The 26,634-nt window shown below is 41.8% G+C and overlaps 1 protein-coding gene and 1 long non-coding RNA gene across 4 annotated transcripts; both read left to right on the top strand.

Annotated features, from left to right (window-relative positions):
• Positions 1-924: 924 nt before the first annotated feature.
• Positions 925-19,275, top strand: mapk6 (mitogen-activated protein kinase 6). 2 transcript variants are annotated; one of them, XM_037094867.1, is made up of 8 exons: positions 925-1,111; positions 8,488-9,345; positions 9,431-9,748; positions 15,023-15,167; positions 15,578-15,742; positions 16,237-16,432; positions 16,630-16,747; positions 16,850-19,275. In XM_037094867.1, exons 2-8 carry the CDS (start codon positions 9,109-9,111, stop codon positions 17,945-17,947), a joined length of 2,277 nt encoding a protein of 758 aa, XP_036950762.1. In that variant the 5' UTR covers positions 925-1,111; positions 8,488-9,108; the 3' UTR covers positions 17,948-19,275. The 2 variants fall into 2 exon arrangements, with proteins under 2 accessions (XP_036950762.1, XP_036950761.1); XM_037094866.1 differs by lacking the exon at positions 925-1,111 and adding an exon at positions 6,692-6,823.
• Positions 19,276-21,206: 1,931 nt separating this feature from the next.
• On the top strand, positions 21,207-25,228 carry LOC119018689. 2 transcript variants are annotated; one of them, XR_005074833.1, is made up of 3 exons: positions 21,207-21,371; positions 21,462-21,611; positions 23,791-25,228. It is a non-coding gene; the product is annotated as an uncharacterized LOC119018689 (long non-coding RNA). The 2 variants fall into 2 exon arrangements; XR_005074832.1 differs by having other exon boundaries at positions 23,759-25,228.
• The last annotated feature ends 1,406 nt before the right edge of the window (positions 25,229-26,634 follow it).

Here is a 26,634-nt window from a genome sequence, read left to right as displayed (position 1 = left end):
ACTGATACTGATAATCATAACGATATTGAGGATCCAATCTGATAATTGGTCGACCTGTAGTTCATGTAAATATAAGTTTAATTTACTTCTATTGCCAGAAGATTAATGATAAGTCTATTTAATATCAGATATTTTAAGACTTTAAGAGTACTATTAGTGTGGCTGACTTTCACTTCAACCAAAGTGAAATCATAACAAGAGTTCAATACTTTAACTTTAACTTATTACCTTTGTGTGCTTTATACAACACTGATGATGAGTGCTGATGATGACATTTGTGGAAATGTATGATCCTCAATATGTTATATGCATGTGCTGCTGATGTGGGAAGTAATTAAGATATTGAAAAATACTTCTATTATTTTTAACAATACTAGGCTTTTTTGTTAAGCATCTGAACTTCTACATGAGTAAAGAATGTGTGTTTGTTTTCCACCTCTGATGTGCTGTAATGTGCCCAGATCTGTCTGGTTTCATTTTTTTTTTTTTTTTCATTTTACTCAGCTGTGTTTTCTGAGGTACTTTCTAATCCAAAGAAACACAGAACATTCACAACCCATTACTGCTGTGTAATCCTCTGATTTAAACTGACAGATGAAAAAAATAAAAAAATAAAAAAAATCATGAATCACTGAAACTGGATTTGCAAAGGTCTCACCCAGAAACAGAAGCATATTTCACTGCAGGCTGCTCAAGATCATAGCTCTGGAGCAAAACATGCAGAGAAAAAAAAACAGAGGAAAATAAAGGTGAAGAAGAAAGTAGCAGTGAAGGAGTGAGACGGAGAGGAATGGTGGCAGTGGACTCTGCTGGTAGGGAGTCTGACACACTGACAGGGCCATGCCATGCACACAGCAGACTCCTCCCCTCACCGGCCTGGCCTATATTAACTGTCCATGGAGCTCCACCTCACAAGCGGAGGCACATGGAGTAACACAACACACTGACAGATCTCTGAGAATACACTCACATACCCACATATATAGAGGGAGATACCGGACTGCGCTGAAAACCTCTCCACCCTTCTGGATATACAGAATAAATTCTCCTGGATGGATTATTAACCGCTGTTCCATGATGCTGCACTCGACTCAGGACAACTTCAGCGTCGGTGAGTGGGAAGAAGATTTCATAAGTGTTAGGGATGTTGAAGATATTCCTGAGAACAGGTGATACTGAGAAACAAAGGTGAAAGTGTGTGTCAGTGCGTGTGTGTCAGTAAGAGTCATACCACTATCAGCAGCAGATGAACACAGTGTGTGTACAACTTGATTCGTCACACAACTCTGTGCTCAACAAACATGACACCGGGACTGACACAGTGCAGTGTTTATTTTGGAGTGTAGATCATTGCAGTAAGAGAGCACCGACTGTGATCTCCACTAATTTACACTGTGAAGATGTGTTGGGTTAAGATTCAGTGTCAACCTTTTGTCTCATGATGTAACAAAGGAAGCCCGGTTGAGACTGAAATACAAATAACAGAATAAGAAGATGTTATTTTAATCCATCTCCTTTCCAAAATAATATAAAATGAGAGAGATTGAGAAGCAGTATGCAGCTTTTCCTTCTGACCTCCATTCATTCAATAAATGTGCAAACAAGTGCCAATAACTTATCTACCAATCTGATTTAATCATTAATGTTAGCTTTGATCCAAAGCAATCAGTGAGTCTTGTGAAAGAGCGTCAGAGGGCAGCGGGAGGGAACCATCGCAGCAACATTTTAAAGGTGCACTCTGAAGCTTTGTTTTTTAGATTATTTCATTTTTATGCCTAAATGAACTAAATGAACAAACTCTCCTTGTTTTCATGACTGAAAACACCGAATAAACAAAGTGACCTAAGAGGACAACACAATTTATACTGTTTTACTTTGTTTATATGTGGCGGACCCTGCCACCTGTCTATCTTCAAACAGTGTTCTGGGGATCTTACGTTCCTCAGAGAACAGCTTGCTTTTTCAATTGTGGAAACAAATCATTATTTTTGAGTTTGTATTATTGCTATATGTTGTTAGAGCAACAAAATGTACAACCCAGTCTTGGAGTATGTCTATAAAAACCCCACATAAGTTAAAAATTTCTCTCTTGTCACAACGCTGTGCTTATGCTCTGGTTTATGCACATAAACTGCATGGGATGGTCCAACTTCTGGTGAAAAATAGCTGGTTTTGGTCGCCACAAAAAATGCTGGAAATATCTGCAGGTCTCCTTAAAACCTCCAGTGGTGTGACTTAAACAGCGGTCCGCGTTTGGCAGCCTTGTTGGATGTAATAAAGCAACCACCATCTCCTCTTCCTCCACTTCCTGATAATAATAAGCATATATAGTGTGAACATGATTAGGTACAAAAGCCAACCTTAGACGTATGTGTGTAGAACTGCTAACATTATATCCTGGGGACTGGGCTTAAATGTAACTTCCTGGAGAAAGATAGTTGACTGTTGAGTCTCACCCCCAGGTCGTCCAACGCTTTGGATTGGCATCTGACCGGTCTTCCAAGCCAAGACGTCAGTATTCATTAATCTGACGATGAGCCTCAAGAGCCAAAGATCTTTTTTTACAGGAAGTTACATTTTGTTGCTTTAAGGCGTCCGCAGAGGGTGTTTACAGTGAGAAAGGAACCTACTTAGAAAGGTCCGACAAACACAAAGTAAAACAGTATGAAATTGCTGCTGTTCTTTAAGGACAGTTTATCATCAAAACCCAGCTATGTAGATTTTTTCTTCTGATTAAAAAACTACAAGGTGCACCTTTAACTAAATCATGCGAAAATGTTACTAGATGGATTCAAGTTTTGATTCTCCTCCTCCAATCTGTCTTTGGTGCCAGACTGTGGAATCAGTTGTACTGATGTCTATGGGAGATGCATGAAATATGGAGTCGTATGACTTCTGATGAAGAAATGCCTCCAGAAAAAGAAATAACACACTTCAGCAGGCAGATGAACCACTGACTTTTTTTGTTGCTTGTCCCTTGAATTCGTTTGGGAGAGGCTCCTGTTCTCATCAGCGATATTGGTCAGACCAGCACCATTATCAGCCCTGTCAATCATTTAGAAGTAATCAGTGGTTAACCTATGCTCTGAAGTCGTTCATTTTCTGGAGGCATTTCTTCTTTACGTCATACAACATAGATATGTTTGGTTTGGTTTTAGTGTGTTTCTCCATACGTCTCCTGTAGACTTCAAGACAGCCGTCACCACAGTCTGGCACCAAAGCAAGATTCAGTGACGTAATTACTCCTCCACCTTTTTATGGTTTCTTGGAGAAAGGTAGATGATTCTTGGGACTCATCCACAGATTAACAAATACTGACATGTTGGGTTGGCAGCAAACCCAAAGCTTGAATCAATCAATTAATTATAATTTTAATTTACTTAAAGGTGGACCACAAAGTTTTGTGGACACATTTTTAATTTCATACTGTTTAACTTTGGACCCTGCCACCTTTCCAGAGTCAAACAGGACCTTATTTTCCTCTGAGAACAGCTTGTTGATCCAGTTATGGATGTACAGTAAGATAAATAAGCTTGTTTTACTATCTTAGTAATATTTCAAATACTGCATTTCTGTGTTTGAATGTCTTTTCAAAGACTACAAAGTGCAGCTTAAGCATCCATTATCAATCTACAATAGACAATACTAATTGAATTCCTCCTAAAGTTGTTTCCTTCATGTGTTTCCTTTATTTTGAAAGGATCAGAGCACCTTAAAGGGGCACTATGTAGTTGAGAGATGACATTCAAAGCTTCTTAAAATCATTATTATTTTTTTTATATTAATTAGGAAATAATAAAAACTCAGAAATATCTATCTTTCCATAACTGAATAAACAAGCTCTTCTCAGAGGTAAATAGGTCCCAGAACACTGTTTAAAACTAGAAAGGTGGCAGAAAGAAAGTATCGATCTCCGAATGCAACCTAACGTGGAGGACAGTTAAGGACAGTTAAGGCTACTATCTTCCAGCAACAACTATCCAAGCGAGATCTCTCTTGACATTTCCAGCTTTTGATTTTAGTATTGTTTCTTATATGAGGCTCCTTTTTCAACTTCAAGGTCAATATTGTTTCTCACTAACGTCAAAACAAATTGTCTGTGCATTCATATGGAACTAAGCTTTAGGAGCGTTCCATCTTAACTCTCCTCCCTTCAAAAACCATCTTTTTAGTAAACGCTGTGTCCACAAACAATGTTCTCAATGCTGGTGTTCATGTGTAGAGACCCTGGTGATACTAGGAGCAAAGTTTCATGTTGTGTCGAGCCTTCTTATGGTTTAAAAATAGCGATTTTGATGCTAACATAGTATTTGCCCCTAGTACTCCCAGTGAAAATGATTTTGACCTGAAAACAAAAATATGGCTGTTCAATCTTAAAAGTGGCGCTTTCGTCCTAATTATGCTTGACTTGGGTATGTTGGCAAAAAAAAAAAAAAAAAAGGTTGCATTTTGGCGAGAGTTTCGCTTTAAGTGTAACAAAAAAGTCAGTCAATAACGACCTACCTCTTCTTCCCTAAAAACCACAAAGTGCACCTTCATATACAGTTAACTATATTTCATCTCAAGGAAATACACGTTTTACAGGCTTTATGCTGCTTTATTACATCTTTCGTTCCAGTGTGTCTTTTAAATAAACTAATCGCACGAGGTGTTGTGATTGTATCTATTATTACATAACCTGCTGGCTATGGGCTTGGTGCAGGAGACAAAATAACAAACTACGACGTCACTATCGCCTGAGAATAAGAAGACGGTGTCATCTTCTTGTCTCAACGTGTTTCTCTCTGCTTGTCCGACTAATAACCGGGACAGTTAGTCCCTCTGAAGTCTGTCGCATCCCGCTCGGTCCGCATGCAGGTCCTGCTCTCCATCGCAGAGCCCATCCCGGCCTGTGAGGGGCATCTGCATTCTCGGGCACATGGGTCCTCACATGGTCTGCCTGCGGATGCTGATGTAGACTGCTGCGGCTGTGATGCTGCTGCCTGCGCGCACCATCCACCCTGCGTCCATTCATCCAAACACACACACACACACACAGAAGGACAAACCAGGCGCTGGCTGTAGGACACCAGAGGGGATCTAACCACAGATAAATAGATGAATGGTGCCTTTCGTGATGTCTTGACTCTGTGTTGTTCGGTTTGTGTAAGCCTCGTGGAGATCAGCCGTGAGAAGCACCCTGCGCATCTCGGTGCCAGATGGACTTTCTATAAATCCGCAAACCGCAGTGAGTGAACTGTTGTCACTGACACGACTAATGCGACGCTGCGTGCCATAATCTGACACACTAGACAGAAAACAAATATGGAAAACAACTCGTGGACCAATCCGGAAAACATCACCTTATACGGAAAGACGACACAAACAACAACAAAACGACGCATGGATGGAAAATAAGAGACCACAGCCTGTAAGGAGACATCCGTTATTGACAGGCTACAATCGGTGATGGGTCAACTCAGTTTTGGGACGAATGTTAATTAATAAACAGCAAATAGAAAGAACAAAACACAAACGCTGAGATCTCTCTTTCAGGTAAGACAACCTGCTCATCACCTGGTCTGTTTCTGAGCAGACTGACCAACAGTTTTTGGATATTTTCATTTTGCCATGTTTAAGAGGAAGATAACACTACAAAACAAAACCTACTTTGTCGCTACTAGAATTATGTTTTAAGTTAGGTGAGCTGATGATTTGTAGCCTATACTCTATCTGGAACTGAACTTTGCTTTAAAGCGCTATAACAACACATAATGTTTATAGCGTTGTTGTTTCCTGGAACCGTCTCCGGAATTTGAACAATGTTGTTATCATTGCATCTATTAACATAACCTGTAAAAATCGAGCTTGATTTTGAATCTACCGCTGACACGTGACTTCCAAGTAACAGCATATGTTTTGAATGACTCGTGCTGCTTTCAAATACATCTCGGAGCTCCAACCTGTGAAAACGACCCACTCCAGAGGGCGCTCTGTTAATGACATAGCCCACAATGTCTGATATAGTTTGCAAAACTCACCAGAAATCTGCGCTGTTAAAAGTAGCTTATTTTCTGGCTTTTATTAATATAGGCCTATATTTTGCATATATTTTACATAAACTATATAACCACTTTAACCGTGACTTGTTGACATATCACCAGGAACATATTGTGTCATTGTCTGTTGATTTCCAAAGTTTTATAATTTTTTTTTTTTATCTGTTTCCTTTTGTAATGGAGTATAATCCATGCAATCCATTTATCCCACTGTATATTTGTATGAAATGTTTAATACATTAATGATGATGTTTAAAAGACAAACAAAGGCATCTCAAGAAAGATGAGACAGAGAGAAAGTTGTATAATGTTTCTGGGATTATGAAAATCTTGAGTACAAACAAACATTAAATATAATATGAATACATGTAAATATGAGGCATCAATATTGGCATCAATATGAGAGTATTAACACGAGAGTGGCTTCAAACTATTATTTATAGCTAAGTGATACATATACTTAATATAACAATAAGGTAAGAATGAGTTAATTATACAAAGTGCTAATAATAAGTATTTCAACGTATTTGTAACAGGCCCCAAAGGCCTCCCACATCACCGGGAATCACTACCTCATCATAAGATCTTTGAGTGACTCTTTCCGTAGTTGGCGTATTTCCGACAATCCATGAAGGCAGCCTGGTGACGTCACTCTAGCGTTCATAGAGCAGCCCAGCCTAAATGGCGATTGCAACAGACCAGCAGGACTCGGTCGTGGAACACAGTCAAACCTCTTCCAGGGTTTGATTAACGATATAACGAAACTAATGCGACGAATAAGGACTGTAAGTAATCAGCTATTGGTCTATTCTCGTCACTGTTGTATTTTACGCCGTCTCACGGTGGATTTGCGATCGTTTCTAGCGATTTAACCGATGTCGGCTTTGTGTTGCTTAGCGCAAGGAGAGCGGCTGTACCACGTAACCAGAAGCCTCCGCCAACAACGACTCCTTTGTTCCCGCTATCGGCGGATTTCCCCCAAACGTTGTGTTAAATATTTATAAAACAGGCAGCGTTTCTGGCTCTTTGTTCCCTCCTGTTAAGTGATTTAGGTGTATGTTACCGGGTGCTCATGTTTATGTGGTATATAAGGTCGACGGAGGTCTGTCAGTGCCGTGTCAGCCTGCCGTTATGCTTCCATTCGTGGCAGTTTTTTTCCTCCAGCCAGTCACAGACTCACGCAAGGCTAAAAATAGTATGAACTCGAAAATCTCCAAATAAACACTGCCGTTTGTCTTTAATTTGTGTTGTGTAAAGATACGCAAGGGCGATAAACAGATAATCTGAGGCACCTTGTGTTAACCCCGCTCACATTTTAATCGATACCCAGAAACCGGACTAGCTAGCAGGCGCTGAAACCGGGCGGGGGAGGGTTAGTTTCCACGAGACCGCGTTTAAACTGAAAGCCGGTGACTGAGACCATTTGTATTTTGTCTGCCGCTTTAATGGAACTATTATCACATGTCAACCATTATACAAATGAGGTATGATGTGTTATTTTTAGGTAAATGTTAAAGGGTTACTCCACCAATTTGACCCATTATAGTGTGGTACAGGTCTTTGGGAGTAGTGTTACTATAATAGAAGTGGGGGAAAAAAAAGTATAATACATTTAGTGATTCCAGAGGAGGTTGTGTGTGATTTAATAAATTGCCTCCAGTGATGTCACTCTGGTTAAGTTGCATTGTGGGTGATATAGAGTGGTGTAGTAATGAGTCCTAAAACCTGGAAATCACTTGGCACTTTAGCACTTCTGGTACCATTGTCTCTAAATCAAAGGGGTTATTTCAACAGGGTGTTTGGTTAAATGCTTGTGATAAGGTCTGCGGCCTGTGCTCTTATTGTTCTAAGACTTAAACTACATCACTAAATGCCTTACCGTTGAATTATAATTGTACTTACGTGTCTTATAAACGGCGAGTGCTAACGGAGATTCATCTACCAACTAGCCCGGCTCTGATCACAAACTATTCTAACTCTAACTTTTTGACTTGTATATGGATAATTTCATGGAAAATGTGAATAGTAATATACGTAGTGGTGGCGACGTTTAAGCCACATGACCACATTTGAGTCTCTTTATTGTAAATTAATTTATGTTTTGATAATCACAAAAATAGTGTTCAACTGTGAAGATTGTGTTGCTGAACAAAACATGTAAATATAGTAAACCTGGATTTTGGTCTTGTATTGCATTCCCAGGACTCTTTATGGGCCATTAAAAACAAATGATCAAAATTGATCCAGCAGAACCAAGGATATTGCCAATTTTATTCCATACATTATTCTTCCATTAAAAAACACATTACCCACAATGCATTTCAACCACTGAGTAACATCACTGGGAGCAGTTTAACAGATGACACGCAGCTTCCCCTGGAGCCACAAAGGAGCTATACTTTGATTGTCTGGCTTTATATCTTACCTCTTTTTTTCCCTTGTCTTTCAGGTTACACTCAAGTAAAATGGAGGATAGTTTTGATTGCGACTGTGGCGAGCTTGAGCCACCTGATCACTGAGGGTCAATAATTACTTTGAAGACTTAAAGGCCAGACTCATTTCAGTTTTATAGATCAGGTGACTTGACAGGAAAATTACACATTTAAATAAAAAATTAAAAATAAATAAAAAAAGATTACAACAAAGTGCATTTAGGCACATTTCATATGAAGCTGCTCAGGACCAGTCGTACACTGAATGTATCTGCACTGTAAGGATGCAACTACATGCTTTTTATAGTTTAACATAGTGTCAGTGCTTTTTAATTGGGCCCCATTCCAGTCCATTCCATTGCAGTCTAGAAACACTACAAAGAACTGTTCAATTAAAGATACAGGATTGGCGGAGGATTTAAGTGTTTACATATCCTCTCCTCATTCAAAATGGAAAGAAAGTTTAACTACACATTAGTGCCCCGCATCTGACAGTGACGGCTAGACAGGGGGGACTGGGTAGTCGTCTGTATAGGGGTCAGTTAGCATCAGCAGCAGTGGGGGAATTTCCAAAAAAATTCCTTTGTTGGAGACCAAACATTAGAGATAACAGGTGTAGAAGCCTCAAAACGGTCATCATGGCAGAGAAGTTTGAGTCCCTGATGAACATCCATGGCTTCGACCTGGGTTCTCGCTACATGGACTTGAAGCCTCTTGGCTACGGAGGGAACGGCCTTGTGTTCTCTGCAGTTGACACCGACTGTGACAAGCGAGTAGCTGTGAAGAAAATTATCTTGACCGACCCCCAGAGTGTGAAGCACGCCCTGCGGGAAATCAAGATTATCCGACGCCTTGACCACGACAACATTGTCAAGGTAGGCTGCAAGGAATTTACTCAGAGTAACAAAGAGTATTTATCTTATCACTTTGTATCTGATATGACCTTAATTTTGTCTTCAGGTGTTTGAGACATTGGGCCCTAATGGTCGCAGGCTCACAGAGGACGTGGTGTCCCTGACAGAGGTCAACTCGGTCTACATAGTGCAGGAGTACATGGAGACAGACCTGTGTCAGGTGCTGGAGAGGGGTCTTCTGTCTGAGGGCCACGCCAGGCTCTTCATGTACCAGCTCCTCAGGGGCCTTAAGTACATCCACTCTGCCAATGTGTTGCACCGCGACCTCAAGCCTGCCAACCTGTTTGTCAACACAGAGGACCTGGTACTGAAGATCGGGGACTTTGGGCTCGCCCGCATCATGGACCCTCACTACTCTCACAAGGTAGGATCTGACTTTGAGTAGCTGTTTTGTTCTTGGTGAATTTGGAATATGATTGTTTATTTACTTTTTTTTTAATGAGGTTTTGAAAAAAAAAATAAAAATGATGAGAGCTTTGTTGCTCTCTCATGTGATGTTTATGATATCGCCCAGTAATGCGGGGCTCCCCTGGGTGATGCAGTTTCACAGAAGGAAGTAAACAAGACAGGATGTGGTTCCTTGAGGTAACGCCTCTGTTTCCCTTCTCAGGAGAAGTGAGGCTGCAGAAACACAATCCTGGGAGATATTCTCTTCCATTTACAAGTGTATACAATAAAGAGAAAACGGGCTCCACTCCAAGTCTAAATATACAAATGTGTGGGTTCATGATAATGTGGCGTAACAAAGATGAAAATAATCCTCATTCCCAGATGGAGAAAAAAAAGATGTTTGAATGTAATGTGCAGTGCAGGCACAGTTCAGCTTGAGCATTCGTCAGCTTCTAATGATAACGTTGAAGGCTCAAGGCTGCAGCAGATCCGTTATGGATATGCAGCATCAAAACGTGAGGATTCATTTATATCTGAGAACACTTGTTTTCCCTGTGTTTCCTTTTGCAGCAGGGCTGCAACTAACACTTTTTATAGCGATCAGTCTGCTGAGTACTTTCATGAAATGTCTAAATTGTGAAAAATGCTTACCACAAAATCCTAAAGTGATATATTCAGATTGATTCTTTCACTCAACCAACAGTCCAAAGCCAACAGACTCTTCATAATCTGTCTATAATGACAAAGAAAAGCAGCAGAACCTCACATTTAAGAAGGCTAAACCAGCAAGTGTTTGACATTTTTGCCTAAAATTAGACATAATGGTTGGACTAATAGTTTGAGCTTTAATTTGCAGGAGGACAGTTCTCCATTTTCATGCCTGTATTTTTTAGAATCAAGAGCATTGTTTGTCAGAAGGCTTGAGTTACAGTTTTTCTCCATGCTCTCATCAAATGCCAGCACAATGTAAACCTGGGCATTGAAAGCCAGATGTTAGCACCCCAAATGCTGAATGTACACATTTTAATGCTCTCTATAAACCCGTATTTTGTTTTGCAAAGCAGTGTAATGGTAGCAATAAAGTCAGTCTCTTTTATCTTTTAGTATGAGGAATGTATGAAGCCAGGTGGAAGGCCTGTATTGTCCTTTTGTGCTTCTGTGACCTTATAAAGGGATGGGGAAATCATTTGAAAGTCCATATAGTGGTGTGATGTGAGGGAAATCTAGGTTGGGAGGTCTCTCCCTCCCTGTCATTGGAGCTGCTGGATCTCTTTAAAGCTCAGAGGCAGTCAGATGCTTACACGTGTCTCAGATTAGTCATCAGAGGGTCTGAAGTGGGCTCACGTGATGCAATCCCTCTGGCTGGCACAGCCTCATTCATATCCCTCTCTCAGTCAGGATCTTGCCACATCATACGCTGCTGTGAGAAAGTCTTACACACACTTGTTTTCCCAAACTGCTCATTTTCAGCTCACTGCCACTACGTTTATTCTCCTATGAGTCATTTCTTTGGTTGAAACAATAGGTATTTTTGCAGTAGAAAGAAAGCAAGTGATGGCTCATATTTGCCAGTAAGAAGTGAGAGTTTCTCAGAGTTCAGTCACTGCAGCCACCCACCCGATGTTATCGTGCTCCTCCCTTACAGCAGGGTTTGCTATGTGGGCTTTTTTCCCCTCTACATAAGCAGTTTTTCCTGATGGGAAACATGCAGGCAAGTGGGTATTGAAAAGCTGCTTGACTGGGGTCAGCTCTCTTGTGTTTGACTATTGTCTGCTGTGGTACTGCAGCAGACTACTGCTGCAGAGTTTTTGTCAAGGATACAAACGCTTTAGTCGTGTTGTCAGACTGACTTTAATAGGCTTTGCTGCTGCTCTCTTTTCCAAAGCGTTTCGTCTGTCTCTACTATGATAACAACAGCCGTATGGTGGGGGGAGGGAGGACACTGATAACCAGACACTTTTTCATGTCACCTATAGTGGTCGGATGTGTGTGTCTGGAGTCTCAGACTAAATGAGGCTTGTTTGAAAATGAACTTGTCACCGTCGCATGACACTGTGTTGCCCAGTGGAGTGTGGAGGTGTTATAAAAACAGTCTGTCTCAGTGTTGGTCGGCCATGAGGGGCCACATTTCTCTTAACAGCCACCCTCTACTTGTAGTAGGATGTGTGAGCCGGGGCAGCTGGGTGGCTGAGTGCATGTTATTTGACTAACGTTGGATCTAAATAAAGAAGCACTCTTTGCCAGTGAACCTCAGTTTCTGGCCGAGTTTCAGTAAAGAAGCCTCATACATGGTGTATAAGCAGAAGGCATTTCCTCATGTGTTCTGCTTTGCTTGGGTTAATGAAAACAAAACTCCTCATGAGTTCTTCAGGCTTATATTAATCCTGCATGGCTTTCTTTTAAGTATGCTTTACGACACCTGCCAAGACTACCTGAATTTCTGTGTTATCTTTCTATTGTCCTGAGAAATGGAGTTGTTTCTGCCTGTGTGAACCTTTAGGCCGGCCCTCGTGGTGGCTCAGGATCAAGAATGACAAGAATTCACGTGCACTCGTCCAACTAGTCCAGCCCAGATCCAGCTCTTTGTCGCGTTGGGGGAGCCTTGCTCAGAGCCTTATTTGAAGCGGATCTAAGCTTGTGTTAATTTCCAGTTGCAGCCCACCCTTTTGCAAGAAAAGAAAAAATACTGTAGATATAACCCTTTTCCATTTAGGTTGTGGCTAAGCAAGATTTTGAAAGGAGGTTAACTGTGGCTGTAAACAACCCCTGAATAGTGTAGCACATTTAATGTGTGCCTGAGCTAAGTGATATCACATCTGCTCTCTTTATAGTTAAATCCAGTTTAGTTCATCATCTTAAGTCTTGTCTTTTCAAATGAAGAGTAGAAGTGCTTGACAAACTTTTGTGAGTCATACAGATAAACTCTCGCTGTAGAAAATGGTCTCTCTGCATTTTACCACAAGTCAAAATCGCTGCACTAATGAAAACTTTGGAATGTTTGATCTTGCCTGTGGCTCAGCATAAAATTCAGTAATTTGTAATGTTGTGGATATAATAGCGGGGAACTTTTCAGGGAATGTATTAAGTGTGTGTGTGTGGGGGGGGGTCAAAGAGGTCCTCTCTGCCCACACAAGCGACACACAACTTGACAAACCACAACTGCAAGAGCACACACACATTTGACCCAGTTATTCAGCCAGCAACAGGCCTGTCTGGCACCAGAGTTCACAAGATGTAACGAGAAAAAGGCTCAGTTGACGTCTTGAGGCTTAATGAATTTCAGGGAGGTTGTTCTACTTACTTTTTCCAAGCCTAAAAACATTCTAACAAATAGTTTTACCATAGACTTCAAGAAACAAAAGTAGCAGGACTTCTGACAATCAAACCACAAACTGCTTATTCATTAATGAGGTTGACATGTCCAGTGTGTTTTGGGACTGCAGCAATGCTCCGCTTGACCCACTATATGCAGTCCCAGTGAATTGATTTTTGTGTGTGGGATACTCAAGACTGAACACTTTTATTGCCACCAAGGAAATCTTGTTTTAGTCTTCAGTCACTGCCATTCACCTTCACTGACATCTGTCCTGACCTGCTAAAGGTTGCTGTGACTAACAGCAGTCAGAGACACTGAGGGAGCCTGCTATGAGTCATTAAATGTCAGCCTGGTCTCATCTAGATCAGGTGGTTAAGTTATTCACCAACTGTTGCCGGAGGTATGGTGCTGGCTGATGCTTCCATGCCTGTGTGTGTGTGTGTGTGTGTGTGTGTGTGTGTATGTGTGTGTGGGGATGCCTTTTGTGGCGGGTGGGTCCCTCGGAGATCAGTAAAAGCAAATGGGGGTGTTGGAATGGTAACAGAAGGCACTTTATGTCCACTGCTGGTAGGCTAACTCTAATCTGCTCATTTTAGTTCAGAGTCCATCGTACACCAACTTGTCCTTACGCAAACCCGACTCTTTCAAGCTAACCTAATCTACATCTCTGTTGCAATGCTCTGCTGAGCAGGGTGCATTTGTTTCTCCACTGACTGTAACCCCATTTGCATAGGTCACACAATTTACTGGCTGTTTCTCAGAATGAGAGCTGTGTGTTGCTCTCAGTAGGCGTGACCGGCCCAAGTGTGTTACTACCTTGTAATTCCCCCTCAAGCTCGTTATAAGCTCTCTGGTGAAAGCTGTTGCCAGACTGGTTTACCTGATGGAAGTGGCTCTATCTGTTCTACAGTCTACGTGGCGTGTCATTTATAGGCTCATTAAAACAAGGGCGTGCAGGGTGTAGTGATACACTCCAGGATGACGTGACATCAAGTATATGTGACTAACTTAGGGCAGAAACAGGAGCCTGGCTCAGTGGTGAGGCAACCATTTTGGCCCTGCCACAAACTTCCACTGCATGTGGGGGGAGTGAGAGAGTGCAGCCAGGGTGTTGTTTTACCACCTTCCCTCCCCCACTGGCCCAGTATGTGCACACAGGTCAGTTGCCTTTGTCCCTGTCCCTATTGGTAATTTAGCTTGTAGGGCTGCAACTAGCACTTCTTTACTCTATTGATTCATCTGTTCATTATTTTCACGTGTCTGGTGAAAAGTGAATTGTGTAAAATGTTGATCAGATGACCCACTGCGGTGTCCTCAAGTCAATTGTTTCGTCCAAAACCCACAGATATTCACTTTATTGTTACTGAGGGGTAAAGGAACCAGAAAGTATTTAGCTGGAATCAGAACACTTTGGCTTTTTTATTTCTTAAAAAGCCACTAAAAATAATTAATCGAAGGTTGACAACAGCCGTAGCCTTAGTTAAGAGCAGATCGGTGTCACCAGTGTGTCATTGGTGAGTGGAGTGTGTGGCAGTGGGGGATTATCCTGTTCTCTCGGACTGCTGACAGGGCCCGCACGTGTCTGATCTCCCCCTTTTCATCTTTCCTTTCTCTCTGGGTTCTTTGTCTCCGCGCTGTGTTGCGTACGTGACCAGCACAGAGTCAAGGAGACGACCCAGGGTTACCGGGTTTGGCACGGACCAGCAGGCATGGTTTGCTCCGGGCCTCATGTTAACGGCAGTGTTGTTGGATAGCAAACGTGGAGGCACATGAAGTCAAGTTAATCTCATTTATCTGTTACTGAGGGGAAACAGCAGGTTGTAGAGCCTCGAAACTGTGAATGAACCAAACATGATGAACCGTTCATACTCTTTGGACAAATGTGTTGGTGAGTCGCTCCAACTCAATATGTCTTGTCTCCCTCTCAAACAGGGCCATCTCTCTGAAGGTCTGGTCACTAAGTGGTACAGATCTCCTCGCCTGCTGCTCTCTCCAAACAACTACACCAAAGCCATTGACATGTGGGCTGCTGGCTGCATCTTTGCTGAGATGCTCACAGGAAAAACCCTCTTTGCTGGTAAGTGTTGACTCACGTTTTTAAGAGTGGCTCACTCTAACCAATCATATGCAAATACACCAGCAGGCAGTCTTTGAAACAGGTCAGGGAACTTTGGTAAGGTAAAGATGGGGCACAGGTCTGATATGTTCATCCTGTTAGTCAACATGTTTGTATACAAAATAGACAGACACAGTTTGTCTGCTCCTGCTGTCCTCATTGCCCTCTTTTTGAAAACCAGTTGGAGCTGGGAGAGTCTCACTGTTCTTGTTTGCTGAAACTGCCCTGAGCTGAGCAATAGGCAAATATAATTTCTGTTCTCATGATCTCCTGCGCTCAGCCCTGCTAAATAAAAACTCAGCCATGCAGACATCGAATGTTGTGTAACCTGCCCAAGAAAGCACCTAACGTTTCTCTGCCCTGTGTTTCAGGAGCCCACGAGCTGGAGCAGATGCAGCTGATCCTGGAGTCCATCCCAGTGCTGCGAGAGGAAGACCGACAGGAGCTCCACAGCGTCATTCCCGTCTTCATCCGCAACGACATGTCCAAGCCTCACACACCACTGGCCAAGCTGCTGCCTGACGTCAGTCCCCAGGGTGAGCACCACTTATTTATACATTCAAGTTCTCATATGAACACAGACCAAAGATAGAGGGTCCAGGGCCTCACTACAGAAACGTCCATGGTCTGAAATCCTGTCTCAACACAGTTAGTGATAAAATTTAGAAGTTAATGCTGATGTTAGCCTCTTAGAGAAGGAAGCATTGACGTTAGCCTGTTTGCTTTAAAATTTCCAGACCCGTGTATTAACAGGGATACAGTAGGTCCACTCCTCCAGACACAAAACAGCTGTTGTCATGAATACAGGCAGTCTCGTGTTCGTTCTAAACACAGATTCAGCCCTGACAGGATGAGTGCAGATTGAGTTCAAGGTTCTAGTTGGGATAGGACTCATAGATGAGTAGGAATGGCTTCTCTTATGGGAAGATTGTTAAGATGGGACAAGCCGTGAGGACATTTTTCTGTTATGACGCCCCAGGGTCGTATCATGTTTCCTACTTGATAATCTCATTCTCCTCCCTCTCTGCAGCCCTGGATTTCCTGGAGAAGATCCTGACCTTTAACCCCATGGATCGTCTCACTGCAGAGGAGGCTCTGGCCCACCCCTATATGGCTGACTACTCCTTCCCCCTAGACGAGCCTGTCTCTCTGCACCCCTTCCACATAGAGGATGAAGTAGATGATATCCTGCTCATGGACCAGAGCCACAGCCACACCTGGGACAGGTATGCTTTCCCATTTATTCCCCTCAAACACCTGCGCTCTGGGATTTTCCCTTTTTAGATATTTTTTTTGTTTACTTTGCTCTGGACAAGTTTTTCTGAATCGGTTTAATGGTGTGTTTGAAAACTCTGAAAGCTTTTTTGAAGTTGTTTTGTGCTTCACTGCTATTCTAACGTCTCTTACCTCTATATTCCACCAGGTATCATGAGAGCCAACTGTCAGAGGCTGATTGGCACTTGCACAGCACCCACGACCCAGACGAAGTTCAGGTTGACCCACGGGCGCTCTCTGATGTGACAGACGAGGAGGAGGTCCAGGTGTGTGTGAATTTTAGGAAAATGGTTTGTGTTGTAAGTGTACAGCAAATGTTTTACTTTTTGATGAGATAAAGTCTAATCACAGCCGCTGTCTGTTCCCAGGTGGATCCTCGTAAATATGCTGATGGAGATCGGGAGAAGTTCCTGGATGAGCCGTCCTTCGACTACTCCACTCTGTTCCTTCCGGAACGATCCTGGCAGGACGACGACCACCACGAGAACAAATACTGTGACTTACAGTGTAGCCACACATGTAACTACAAGGCCGTGTCGCCCTCCTACCTGGACAACCTCATCTGGAGGGACAGTGAAGTCAACCACTACTACGAACCCAAGCTCATCATCGACCTCTCCAACTGGAAGGAGCAGCAGAGCAAGGAGAAGGCTGACCGCAAGGCCAAGAGCAAGTGCGAGAAGAATGGGCTGGTGAAGGCACAGATCGCACTGAAGGAGGCTGAGAAGACCCAGAGTCCGGTGGAGAAGGACAGAGAGCAGGAGAAACACCAGACAGAGAAGCCTCAGATCCAGCAGAACCCAGGCTTTGACTTCGATTCCTTCATCGCCAGCACCATCAAACTGAGCCTGCAGCCGGAGCCCTGTCAGGAGGTGGCCCTGCTCAACGAGGTGGGCCTCCTGAACGAGCTCAACTCCTCCGTCTCCCAGCTGGAGGCTCCTCGCTCAGGCTCCATGTCCAAGTCCATAAGTCAGGAGAAGGAGGAGAAGTGCCTGGTAAACCTCGCCCAGTTAGGCGGAGGAGGGCTGGGGGTCGTCGGTGGGGACGGCGCCTGGCCCGCTCAGCCCTGGGAGAGCTTCGGCTCTGGGGAGAGAGTTGAGGAGAGCGGCTGTTTGATAGATGAAGCATGCTGGGACATTCGCAAAGAGGACCACCTCCAGAAGGAGAGCACTTACACCAGCTATCTGGACCGCCTGTTCAGCCGGAAAGAAGAGGTGGTTGGAGAGACTGTGGCCAGCTCGGAGACGGAGCCCTCGGAGGTGAGAGAGTTAGACGAGGGCTTCCTCGGCAGGAGCACGGAGATCGTGCTCAACGTGCAGCTGGACTCTCTGGCCCTGCCCGGCTTTGACGGCCCTGATGACTTGCCTCTTAAATCCATCCAGGCGTCCCTCACCCCCTGCGCTGTCAAATGTTCCCCACAAATAGCCCACAAAACATACAGCAGCATCTTTAAGCATCTTAATTAAAGAAATCTATATCCTCCCTCACAGTGCAGAATCTAGACCGTTTTTTGGTTTTTATGTTGTTTTTTTTTTTGTTTGTTTTTTTTTAAATAATATCGTATATTATTGTACTTGAATCATTTCATACCATTTTTTTTACTTTTAATTTTTATCATTTTTTTTAAGAGTTGAGAGGGGTGATTTATTATATTTAAAGAGTTTTGGTCATCACTCTGAGCCTTGATCACCAGGCCTTCATGGGTTAATGTCTACGCCCTCATTGCTAAACTGGCATGTCACTCGCACACTTAAGTACTGTAGATGGACAGAAAGTGGAGACAGTTGGATAAAGATGGATGTTGGGAGAGGAGGTTCGGCTGTGACATAAAGAAGGATGGTAGACGCTAACATTGCTGTAGGCATTTAAAGTGTTTTCACCCTCTCCTGGGATGGGATACAGAAAAAAGAACGGGATGGGATGTTTTTTTTGTTTTTTTTTTTCTTTGTTCATTTGACTTCATGAATTTTCCCCCTGAAGAAAGCTTCCTTAAATAACCCTTTCATACTGTAAATCTGACACATGATGCCAGCAGCAACCATTATCGTAGGCGTTAATGTAAATGTGTTATCTACCTCAAGGTAACAGCCGCGAGAGACACTCGAAGCCGCACTAGTGCTTTACACACATGACCATCCTCATGCCATGAAATGAAGTGGTCGCGTAGATGAAATCTGTCTCACTTTAGCATTTAACACAGTGAGGTGTTTCAGTAATCATTATTTATTTCTAGCAGATGTGCGATATTTATTTTATCAAAAATGTGTTATTTCAATGTGATTATTGAAGATCGAGGAGTTGGACTGACTTCCATTTTCATTTCGGCACTATATGGGCGTGTAAGTGTTCCTTTTGTTTTACGGTAGGATGCAAATTCATCTGGTGTGTTCTAAAAGAAGTCGAGGCTTTCCATTTTCCACCAATACTGTCCATATGGATATCATTCTTTTTGTTTTTGTTTTTTTTATTTATAGGTGCATTCTGTCTTTTAGTGGAAAAAAAACTGCTCTATGGTTTAAAGAAGCGCCTACAAGTCTTAATTTTTTATCTAAGTGTAATGTAAAAAAATGCGTGCATGGAGGCAAGAGAAAGGTACAGCAAAGTAAAGTTAATGGTGAGTATAATGTACGTCAGTTTTAATTGTACGTTTTTTGTTAAATTTCTATGTACTTTTTCCAGGCAAGCATGATGAATTAGGTTAAGGTGTAGCATGTAGAACACTTATGGACTTTTTTTTGTAATCATTGGTTCCCCTGTTCTACAAAATATCTCAAAATAAAATTACTGGCAAAGAGTTTGTCTCGTGTTTGTCCTTTTTTCTTTCTGACGTCATACACTCAGTTAAGTGGTGTTTTTTGTTGTTGTTTGAGTTCACAGCCACAAGGTTGTTGTTGGTGGAGAAGTGCTGACTACAGTGCTGCCACCTCTACTTTTGATGTTTTTAAGTAGGCAGACTAAATTACACTGAGTGCTGGAGACACAAACCCTGAATCATCAGCTAAATGTAGCTCTGACTCAGAACACCATATATCAGAGCTGCCCACTTGGGACACAGGCTCCCACCTGCCTTTTGGTATAACTGAACAACAAATTGCATAACAAATGTGTACATTTTTATTTTGTGGCTGCAGCACCATGTAGTTGGTTGCAACATTTTGCCTGTTCTGCAATCGTGACGCATTTTCCCTTCAAAGACAAACGCTGTGACGCCATTTCACGTCCCATCACAGGCAGCCTTACTGTGTTTCTTACAACATTTCTAAAACTTTGCATCATGAAATTTCAACAAGGTGATACATCAGACTGCGTAGAAACAGTGGTGGAGGAAGTTTTCAAGTCTCACTGAATTAAATGTACAAATACCACACAGTCCTACATTCAAAATCTTAAGTCAAAGAATTTTAAGTGTGAGCAGCAAAATGTTCTTCATGTTTATGTCTCTTACAGTGAAGTCAAAAAACAAACAAACTTGGGTTTCATTTTACATATTCAGACAGTATGTCAGAAAATATGTCAGACCCAAAACCTTTTAATAAGTAGCAGAGGTGTTAAGATCCCAGATGTGGCAAAAGTACACAGTCTTTACTCAAGCAGAGGTACAGATGCGTGTGTAACAAAGACTGGTAAAAGGTAGAAGTACCAATTCAACTTCTGTTCTCAAGTAAAAGTAACAAAGTGCAGGCTCTGAATATAAAGTATCAAAATAAAAAATGTTCCCTCTGAAGGACATTTCTACCAGACAAATTACTGTGCAAGGCTAACTGAAGCTCCCGTCATGGTGAAAGACTATTAAACTTACAGGGAGAATCTGTAGGATTTGTCTCAGCAGCTCCTAAATTCACCACAAGGATAGTTAATTGTTGAGTCTCATTCCCAGGACGTCAAATATCCACATTTTGGGTTGTTAAAGCATCCTGACCACAGACACAAAGTGACGGGCCTGTTTTGAAAAGGTAAGGAGTAGAAAGCACAGATATTTGGGATCAAATGCAGAGAGGAAAAGTCCAGATTTGTTAATTTAGTGTGTACTCTGGGTTAGATGGTTATTGGCCTGACCGATCATCAGGTGTGATATTCAGCATTTTCCTGAATTTCTTATTCTGTGTTTCTTTTTTATCCAGTTACCAATAAAATTAACTGATTATGAAAGGTGCTTCTTTCACTGGGATGCAGTGTATAATCTAGAATGTAAAGTTATCAGATAAATGTTGTAAAAAGTACAATAATTGCCTTCAAAAAGTAGTACAGTGGACGTGTAAAGAGCAGAAAGTGGAAATACTCAAATGAAGTAAAAAGTACCTCAAAATTGTACCGTCCAGCTCTTGAGTAAATGCACTTAGTGACATTACACCAGCGCTCACAGCCAGAGGAAAGATGGGTGGCACAACACAAAAACAAAGTTTACTCTGAGTCACTGTCGTCACCTTTAGTCCACAGGATCATCAGAGTCAACAAGAAATGAAAGCTGCTCGTTGTAGCTTCAAATAAAGTACAATTACCGCGGTTGAGTAAATGTACCAATCTCTTAAAAGACAAACATTTGTCCACATGAGCCAAACTGACTTATGACTGGTTTAGAGTGAACATAATCCTCTGACTAGACCAGAGGCTCACTGGAACAACCGTGACCTTACAGGAAGGCAAATGTTGTGGTACAACAGTTCAGAGCCGGTTGTCCTACAATAATCAGCTGCAGCTGGGCTGGAGCTTTTCACTGCTGCGGCTTCCTGCTGGGAAAAATTAGGCCAGCTATGTGTTGTTATCCTGCTCTCTTGGTAACAATAAAATCCTCCGCCACGCTGATTAAACCCTGCTGGAATACTCAGATGAAAGCTAAGGAGCCTCTTCTGTGCCAAGTGACAGAATAAGAGGAGCGCCTCAAGACTAAATGTAGGTCAAAATCAAACTGTCGTGTGCTATTTGCTCTGTTTTTCGCTCTCAATGCCTCACATGTCCACATGTCTCTTACATTTTCTGCAGCTTCGTCTTTGTCTCACCGTCTCTGTTCTCCTGCTGAAAGACGGTTCTGATTTAACTGTCTGGATCTCTGCTCTGATGTGCTCGACATCACTCAGACACCCCCATTACCCTGCCACTTCATCCGCAAATCCTTCAGCAAGTTACTACTAAGTATTGTTTATTTCCTCTCACTCTTCCACCTACATGCTTCACTCTCTCATATTCCCTCCTGCTGCCACTCATCCCTCACAGTCTGAGGTCTCCCCTGAGGTCCAGCTCCTGTCAGGTGTGCTCCCGGTTAAAAATAAAAACCAGGGACGCCACGATAAGCAGCTCAACTCACCACCCATCAGCTGATAGTAGCTTAACACATCGCCTACTAATTCAAGGTCATGATTGCTATTCTCTCTCCAGGAAAGGCCAATTAAATCTCAGTGCTGGAGATGTCAGCAAAGACCAGGAACTACTTAAGCTTCCACAGAGGTTCCTCTGATGGAAAGCACTGAAATAACTCACATAGATGCAATGACCTGTTTGGCAGAGGAGTTGTGGCAAATAACTGTTGGAGACAAAGCCTCCGATAGTTATTTGCCACAACTTGAGGCTGCTCATTATAGCTCCTCAGTGTCAGAATGTGTGTCCATATCCAGAGTTGTGCACAGTGTTGGACACTAAAGTTAGAACACAAAGTGCCCTTATAAATAGACATCAGCTCTCAGGGACGTTCGCTTTGAAAGCTTTAACTAGTGGCTAAGTTAAAGAGCCTCCCGGCCGCTGACACCAGATCAGTGGATCATTTTACACGACTTCTAGACAACGCGCACTGTGATGCATTTAGGATCTGTCAATGCAAAAATAAGTTTCAAAGTTAAACAACAGTCTTCAGTCTGCAAGCAATGAGCTCAAATACTTTTTGTTAAAAAAAAAGTTTGCCATAAAAATGAAAATTCAGTCATCCAAATATCTAATCACAACCACACTGATGGAAAGTCAGGTGAAGTTTCCTTGTTTAGAAAAAAAAATTCTTTCTCATTTGCAATTCGTGCAAGTACAGTTCAGGTATCTGAACTTTCTGATGTCTTCAGAACAGACTCTTTACTTTACTGCATTTGAGGGGAATTATGGATTATCGTTTGCATAATTGCACACCACCTTCCCAATATCACAAGGCTGATTTCAAACTGTCTGCACGCATCAGGAACAGCAGACGTAGCGAGACGAAATGAGGTAAAAGACGTTAGAAGACAGAATTAGATATGATGTTCAGAGGGAAACTGATTTGCTTTGAGTGTGTTCAGAGGCTGTACTTTATTACTTTAACTTGAGTAAGAAGCTGAATCAGTACTTTAACTTTCTTTCTTTACACAAGTATCTGTACTTCTACTAGAGTAAAGAATCTGTGGACTTCTGTCGCCTCTGCTTCAGAGCAGAACAGTGTTTCAGCAACTGAAGTAGATAGGGACCTGTTTAAAATTGTAAAAAAAACAAAACAAAACAAAAAAAAAAAACACATAAAATGTCTCCATGCAGCTCGTCTGGTGTGATATAAGTATTTGATTTAGAAAGTTATTTACACCCTTTTCAAAGCTGAAATCTTCATTGTAGCTGCTAAGCTAACAGCGTTAGCATGCACCCTGTCTGAAGAGGATGCACGAGCTTGAACACCCAGATTTCATCTTTATAATGTTTTTTAAGCATCCCTGGTGTGATTTCTGTGTAGGAAAAGGAGGGATTTTGTAATAACAACACTGATATTTTGAAGACCAGCCACCTGGTTTGGTTCACTCAACTTGCAGAAGCCTCATATAAACTTAAGCAGAACCAGGCCTTGATTTCGTTCCCCATCTCTTATACTGAAATCACATCAGACCTCTTCACAGCCACTAAAAGAATTTGAGAAATCACTTTGAGGGAAATGCATTAGTCCTCAGTTAAGTGTAATTACTTTGATAAACAACAGTGACTAGCACAGCAATTTGCGCCCTCATTCAAAAAAATCATCCTAAAAGCTTATTAATATTCATGTCCCCATTACACAATGTTCCCACTGCCTGTAGAGTAGCAACAGATGTTCCTGGTAAAGTTCATTTAAGCAGAGAACACTAATTTAGCTGAAGAGTTCCCATAAAGAGACATTTCATCTTTGGTGTGGAAATTAATGGAAGCAAAAACAAGGTAAAGTACAGTGACGTAACAAGACAGTTTAGTATAAATAAATGCCATGCAGTTTGCTCACACAGAATGTACAAAGTAACCTCAATAAATGAACGTTGCATTTCCACTTTGTAATGTCAAACAATTAAATTCTTGTTGGTCAGATTCAAAGAAAACACAAGGTTCTCCTCAGCAGGAATCATCGGACGCATGTTGGACAAAAGGCTTCAACGAAACGAAAGACGAAGCATGTTGATCGTCGTCACCCATCATCAGTCCCACAGCCTGGGGAAATGATTTCTCACAGGACAGTCCTTCTCAAAAATGGAAGACACTCATATGATGTGTGTCAATCTTTTGTTTTGTGTATTTCACAGAATTGTGAGTGCTCTGTGTTCTTGCTGCTGACGGGATATCACAGAATTTGAACATTAAGCGACACAGTTTTGGATTGATGTTGATAAATTTTCTTGTTTTCTAAAGTCAAGTTCTTTCAAAGATCAAATATTTCACATGATTTTATCAGAAATGTTATTTCTATGATCTCGTTTTGTGCAGTTCTGGTTCAGTGGCATATTTTGCGTTGTCCATTCCTATGTTGTTCAGCTGTAACCAACCGTTATTCATTTCTCCACAACATTATTTCTTGTTTTATTGTTATTGTGGCAGAATTTAACTACACTATTATCGAGGCCCAAAGAATTTACGATAACCATATTCTCACAGTGACTATAAGACTTGAAAAACATTTGTCTCCCATCTTCTGCCACAGAGTACATCACTTCACTGTATAGTAGAGTCACTGCAAGTTGTAGTTTTTATTAGCAGACTTTGTTCTTTTTTTGTCTCAGTGATGGTTATTATTAGCACTTAAATGAATATAAATCACTGAATAAAAAAGCAATTCATCAGGATCAGTTAAATGTAAACGTCAGTGCTTTTTATTCAGAATAAAACAGACTTTTCCCGTCCACTAGTATTCCTTTACAGGGCAGACAGTATACAGTGACAGAGGAAGCAGGAAGAAAACAGATTTTGTTTTGTTTGTGGTGAAACTACCAAAGGTGACTGACTCTCTAACTACTGCTGACAACTTCACTGACTCTCAGTTAGAAGCAGCTGCTCGCTGCTGCTGTCAGCTCAGGTTCTGTCAGCGGTGCTGATGCTGCAGGATGCTTCAAACCAAAGTGCTGCCTTCACTGCCCAATTAGTGAGTATCAGAACTGTTAGAACTATATTGAATGTTGCCATATTGTTTTTGTAAATACTCCACTACAAGTAAAAGTCCTGCATTCAAAACCTCCCTTAAGTAAAAGTATCTAAGTATTATAAGCGAATTGTACGTAAAGTAAAAACCCTCATCATGCAGTAACATGTTCCTGTCAGTGTTTATATCTGATGTTTGTGTCTGCTGCATTTATGTGTATGTGCCATTTAACTGCTGTACATGTTGAGCTCATTAACTATAAACTATACATTTTTTATACAGTTGTCTACTTTAGTCTACAGATGTGCATCATATTCTCTGACACCATCATATGTGTGTAGTGTGGCCGTCCTGTGAGAACCACCAGTCTATAAATAGTCATAAAACAGCCTGTTCTCAGCGCTGTGACGATGCAGTTTCCAGTGAATCCAAGAGGGTTTTTAATACGATTGTTTAGCTGAAGAAGGAGAATTTCCTCAGCCTGGAACAGAACGTGAATCTGACAGATGGCGTTTGGAAACACATGGTTTTCATTGGACAGGAAGGACGTGAAAAAACATAATCTGTAAAGTAACTGGTGATTAAAGCTGTGAGATAAATGTGGCAGAGCAAAGAGTACAATGTTTGCCTCCGAGATGTAGATGAGGAGAAGAATTACGTTGCGTAAAGTGGAAATAATAAAGTAAAGTACAAGTATGTCAAGAACAGCACTTGAGGAAATGTAATTGGTTACCGGCTTACACCACTCGGTACACTGTGGTGTGCGTGTGTGTGTGTGAGTCTCCTGACTGACACTGCTTGCTGCTGCTCACACTGGAGAAGTTGTGTGTAGGTTAATTAAATTTATTCATCATATATAAAGCCACAAAGGTTGGACTGATACAGCGAGTGCAGTTTTTTATATTCAGCCCGTCCTGTCAAAGTATTCTGTCAAAGAACCTGCTGGAAAAATTAAATGATGACAACTAAATGACAGACCTTCCATGTGAATGGGCAATAAAGTCCCGTCTCATTAAACAGAGATCATATTGTTTATGGAAATAAGATTTTACAATCGTTACATTTGTGTTTGCGTTAGCCTGTGAGTATTGTGAGCTACAGTCGAGCTTGTGTGTTAGTATTGGGAAAGTTTGGTTGTAATTCTTGAGCAGCTAGCTTGCTTATAGCTGTGTAGAGCCGGTGTGAAACTGGGCTTGTACCTTCATGAAACCCCAGTCAGTAAACACAGTTTGTTTGTAAATGATTGCAATCCGTTTTTGTCTGTGTTTCACACAGTGTCAGAAGTTTTTTTTGGGAATCTGGGTTGTAATCTGGGATCACGGTCCTCCAGCGGGAAATGTGCTGAGGTCTGCGGGTGTTATCGGTTGTCCTTCTTTTCACATTACTGCCAGTGTGCGAGCTCGGCCCACGGGGGGAAAAACCTGCATACGGTCCAACCACAAACGCAGAAGTTGACATTTTCAGGATGTTTCCACTGTTGCGTTTCAACAGGTTTCAATACATTTCAGTTTCAGACAATGACACAATGTAGAAATCAAACTGTCCCTAACCCAGAGATGTGCAGTGCTGTGTATTAGAAACCTGTCAGACTGCAGGGAGGTGAACGGCATCAGCACTTATTGGTGTTCTACAAAATACTGTAACTCAGTGTTCTTGCTGAGTCTTCGGAATTTAATTTGAATTAAGCAAAGACACAAATAACCACTTGTGTACCTAATGCATGTAATGAAAGGCTGTAGGATGAATTCCTCCAGTCAGTATGTGGCCGAGGTGAGACTGAGTGAGACAAGATGTTATTACCAGACAACCCTGTTCTCTCTCTGTGTGTGTGTG

Source organism: Acanthopagrus latus, chromosome 4, assembly GCF_904848185.1.
Source record: "Acanthopagrus latus isolate v.2019 chromosome 4, fAcaLat1.1, whole genome shotgun sequence".
Taxonomy (NCBI): Eukaryota; Metazoa; Chordata; class Actinopteri; order Spariformes; family Sparidae; genus Acanthopagrus; species Acanthopagrus latus.
This window is presented reverse-complemented; position numbering and strand designations above follow the sequence as displayed.

Bases quoted from the DNA above. Each gene is read 5' to 3' on its own strand.
- mapk6 (XM_037094867.1), top strand. From the start codon at position 9,109: ATGGCAGAGAAGTTTGAGTCCCTGATGAACATCCATGGCTTCGACCTG. The intron at 9,346-9,430 runs GTAGGCTGCAAG...TTTTGTCTTCAG, and splicing joins ACCACGACAACATTGTCAAG to GTGTTTGAGACATTGGGCCC. The intron at 16,748-16,849 runs GTGTGTGTGAAT...GTCTGTTCCCAG, and splicing joins CAGACGAGGAGGAGGTCCAG to GTGGATCCTCGTAAATATGC.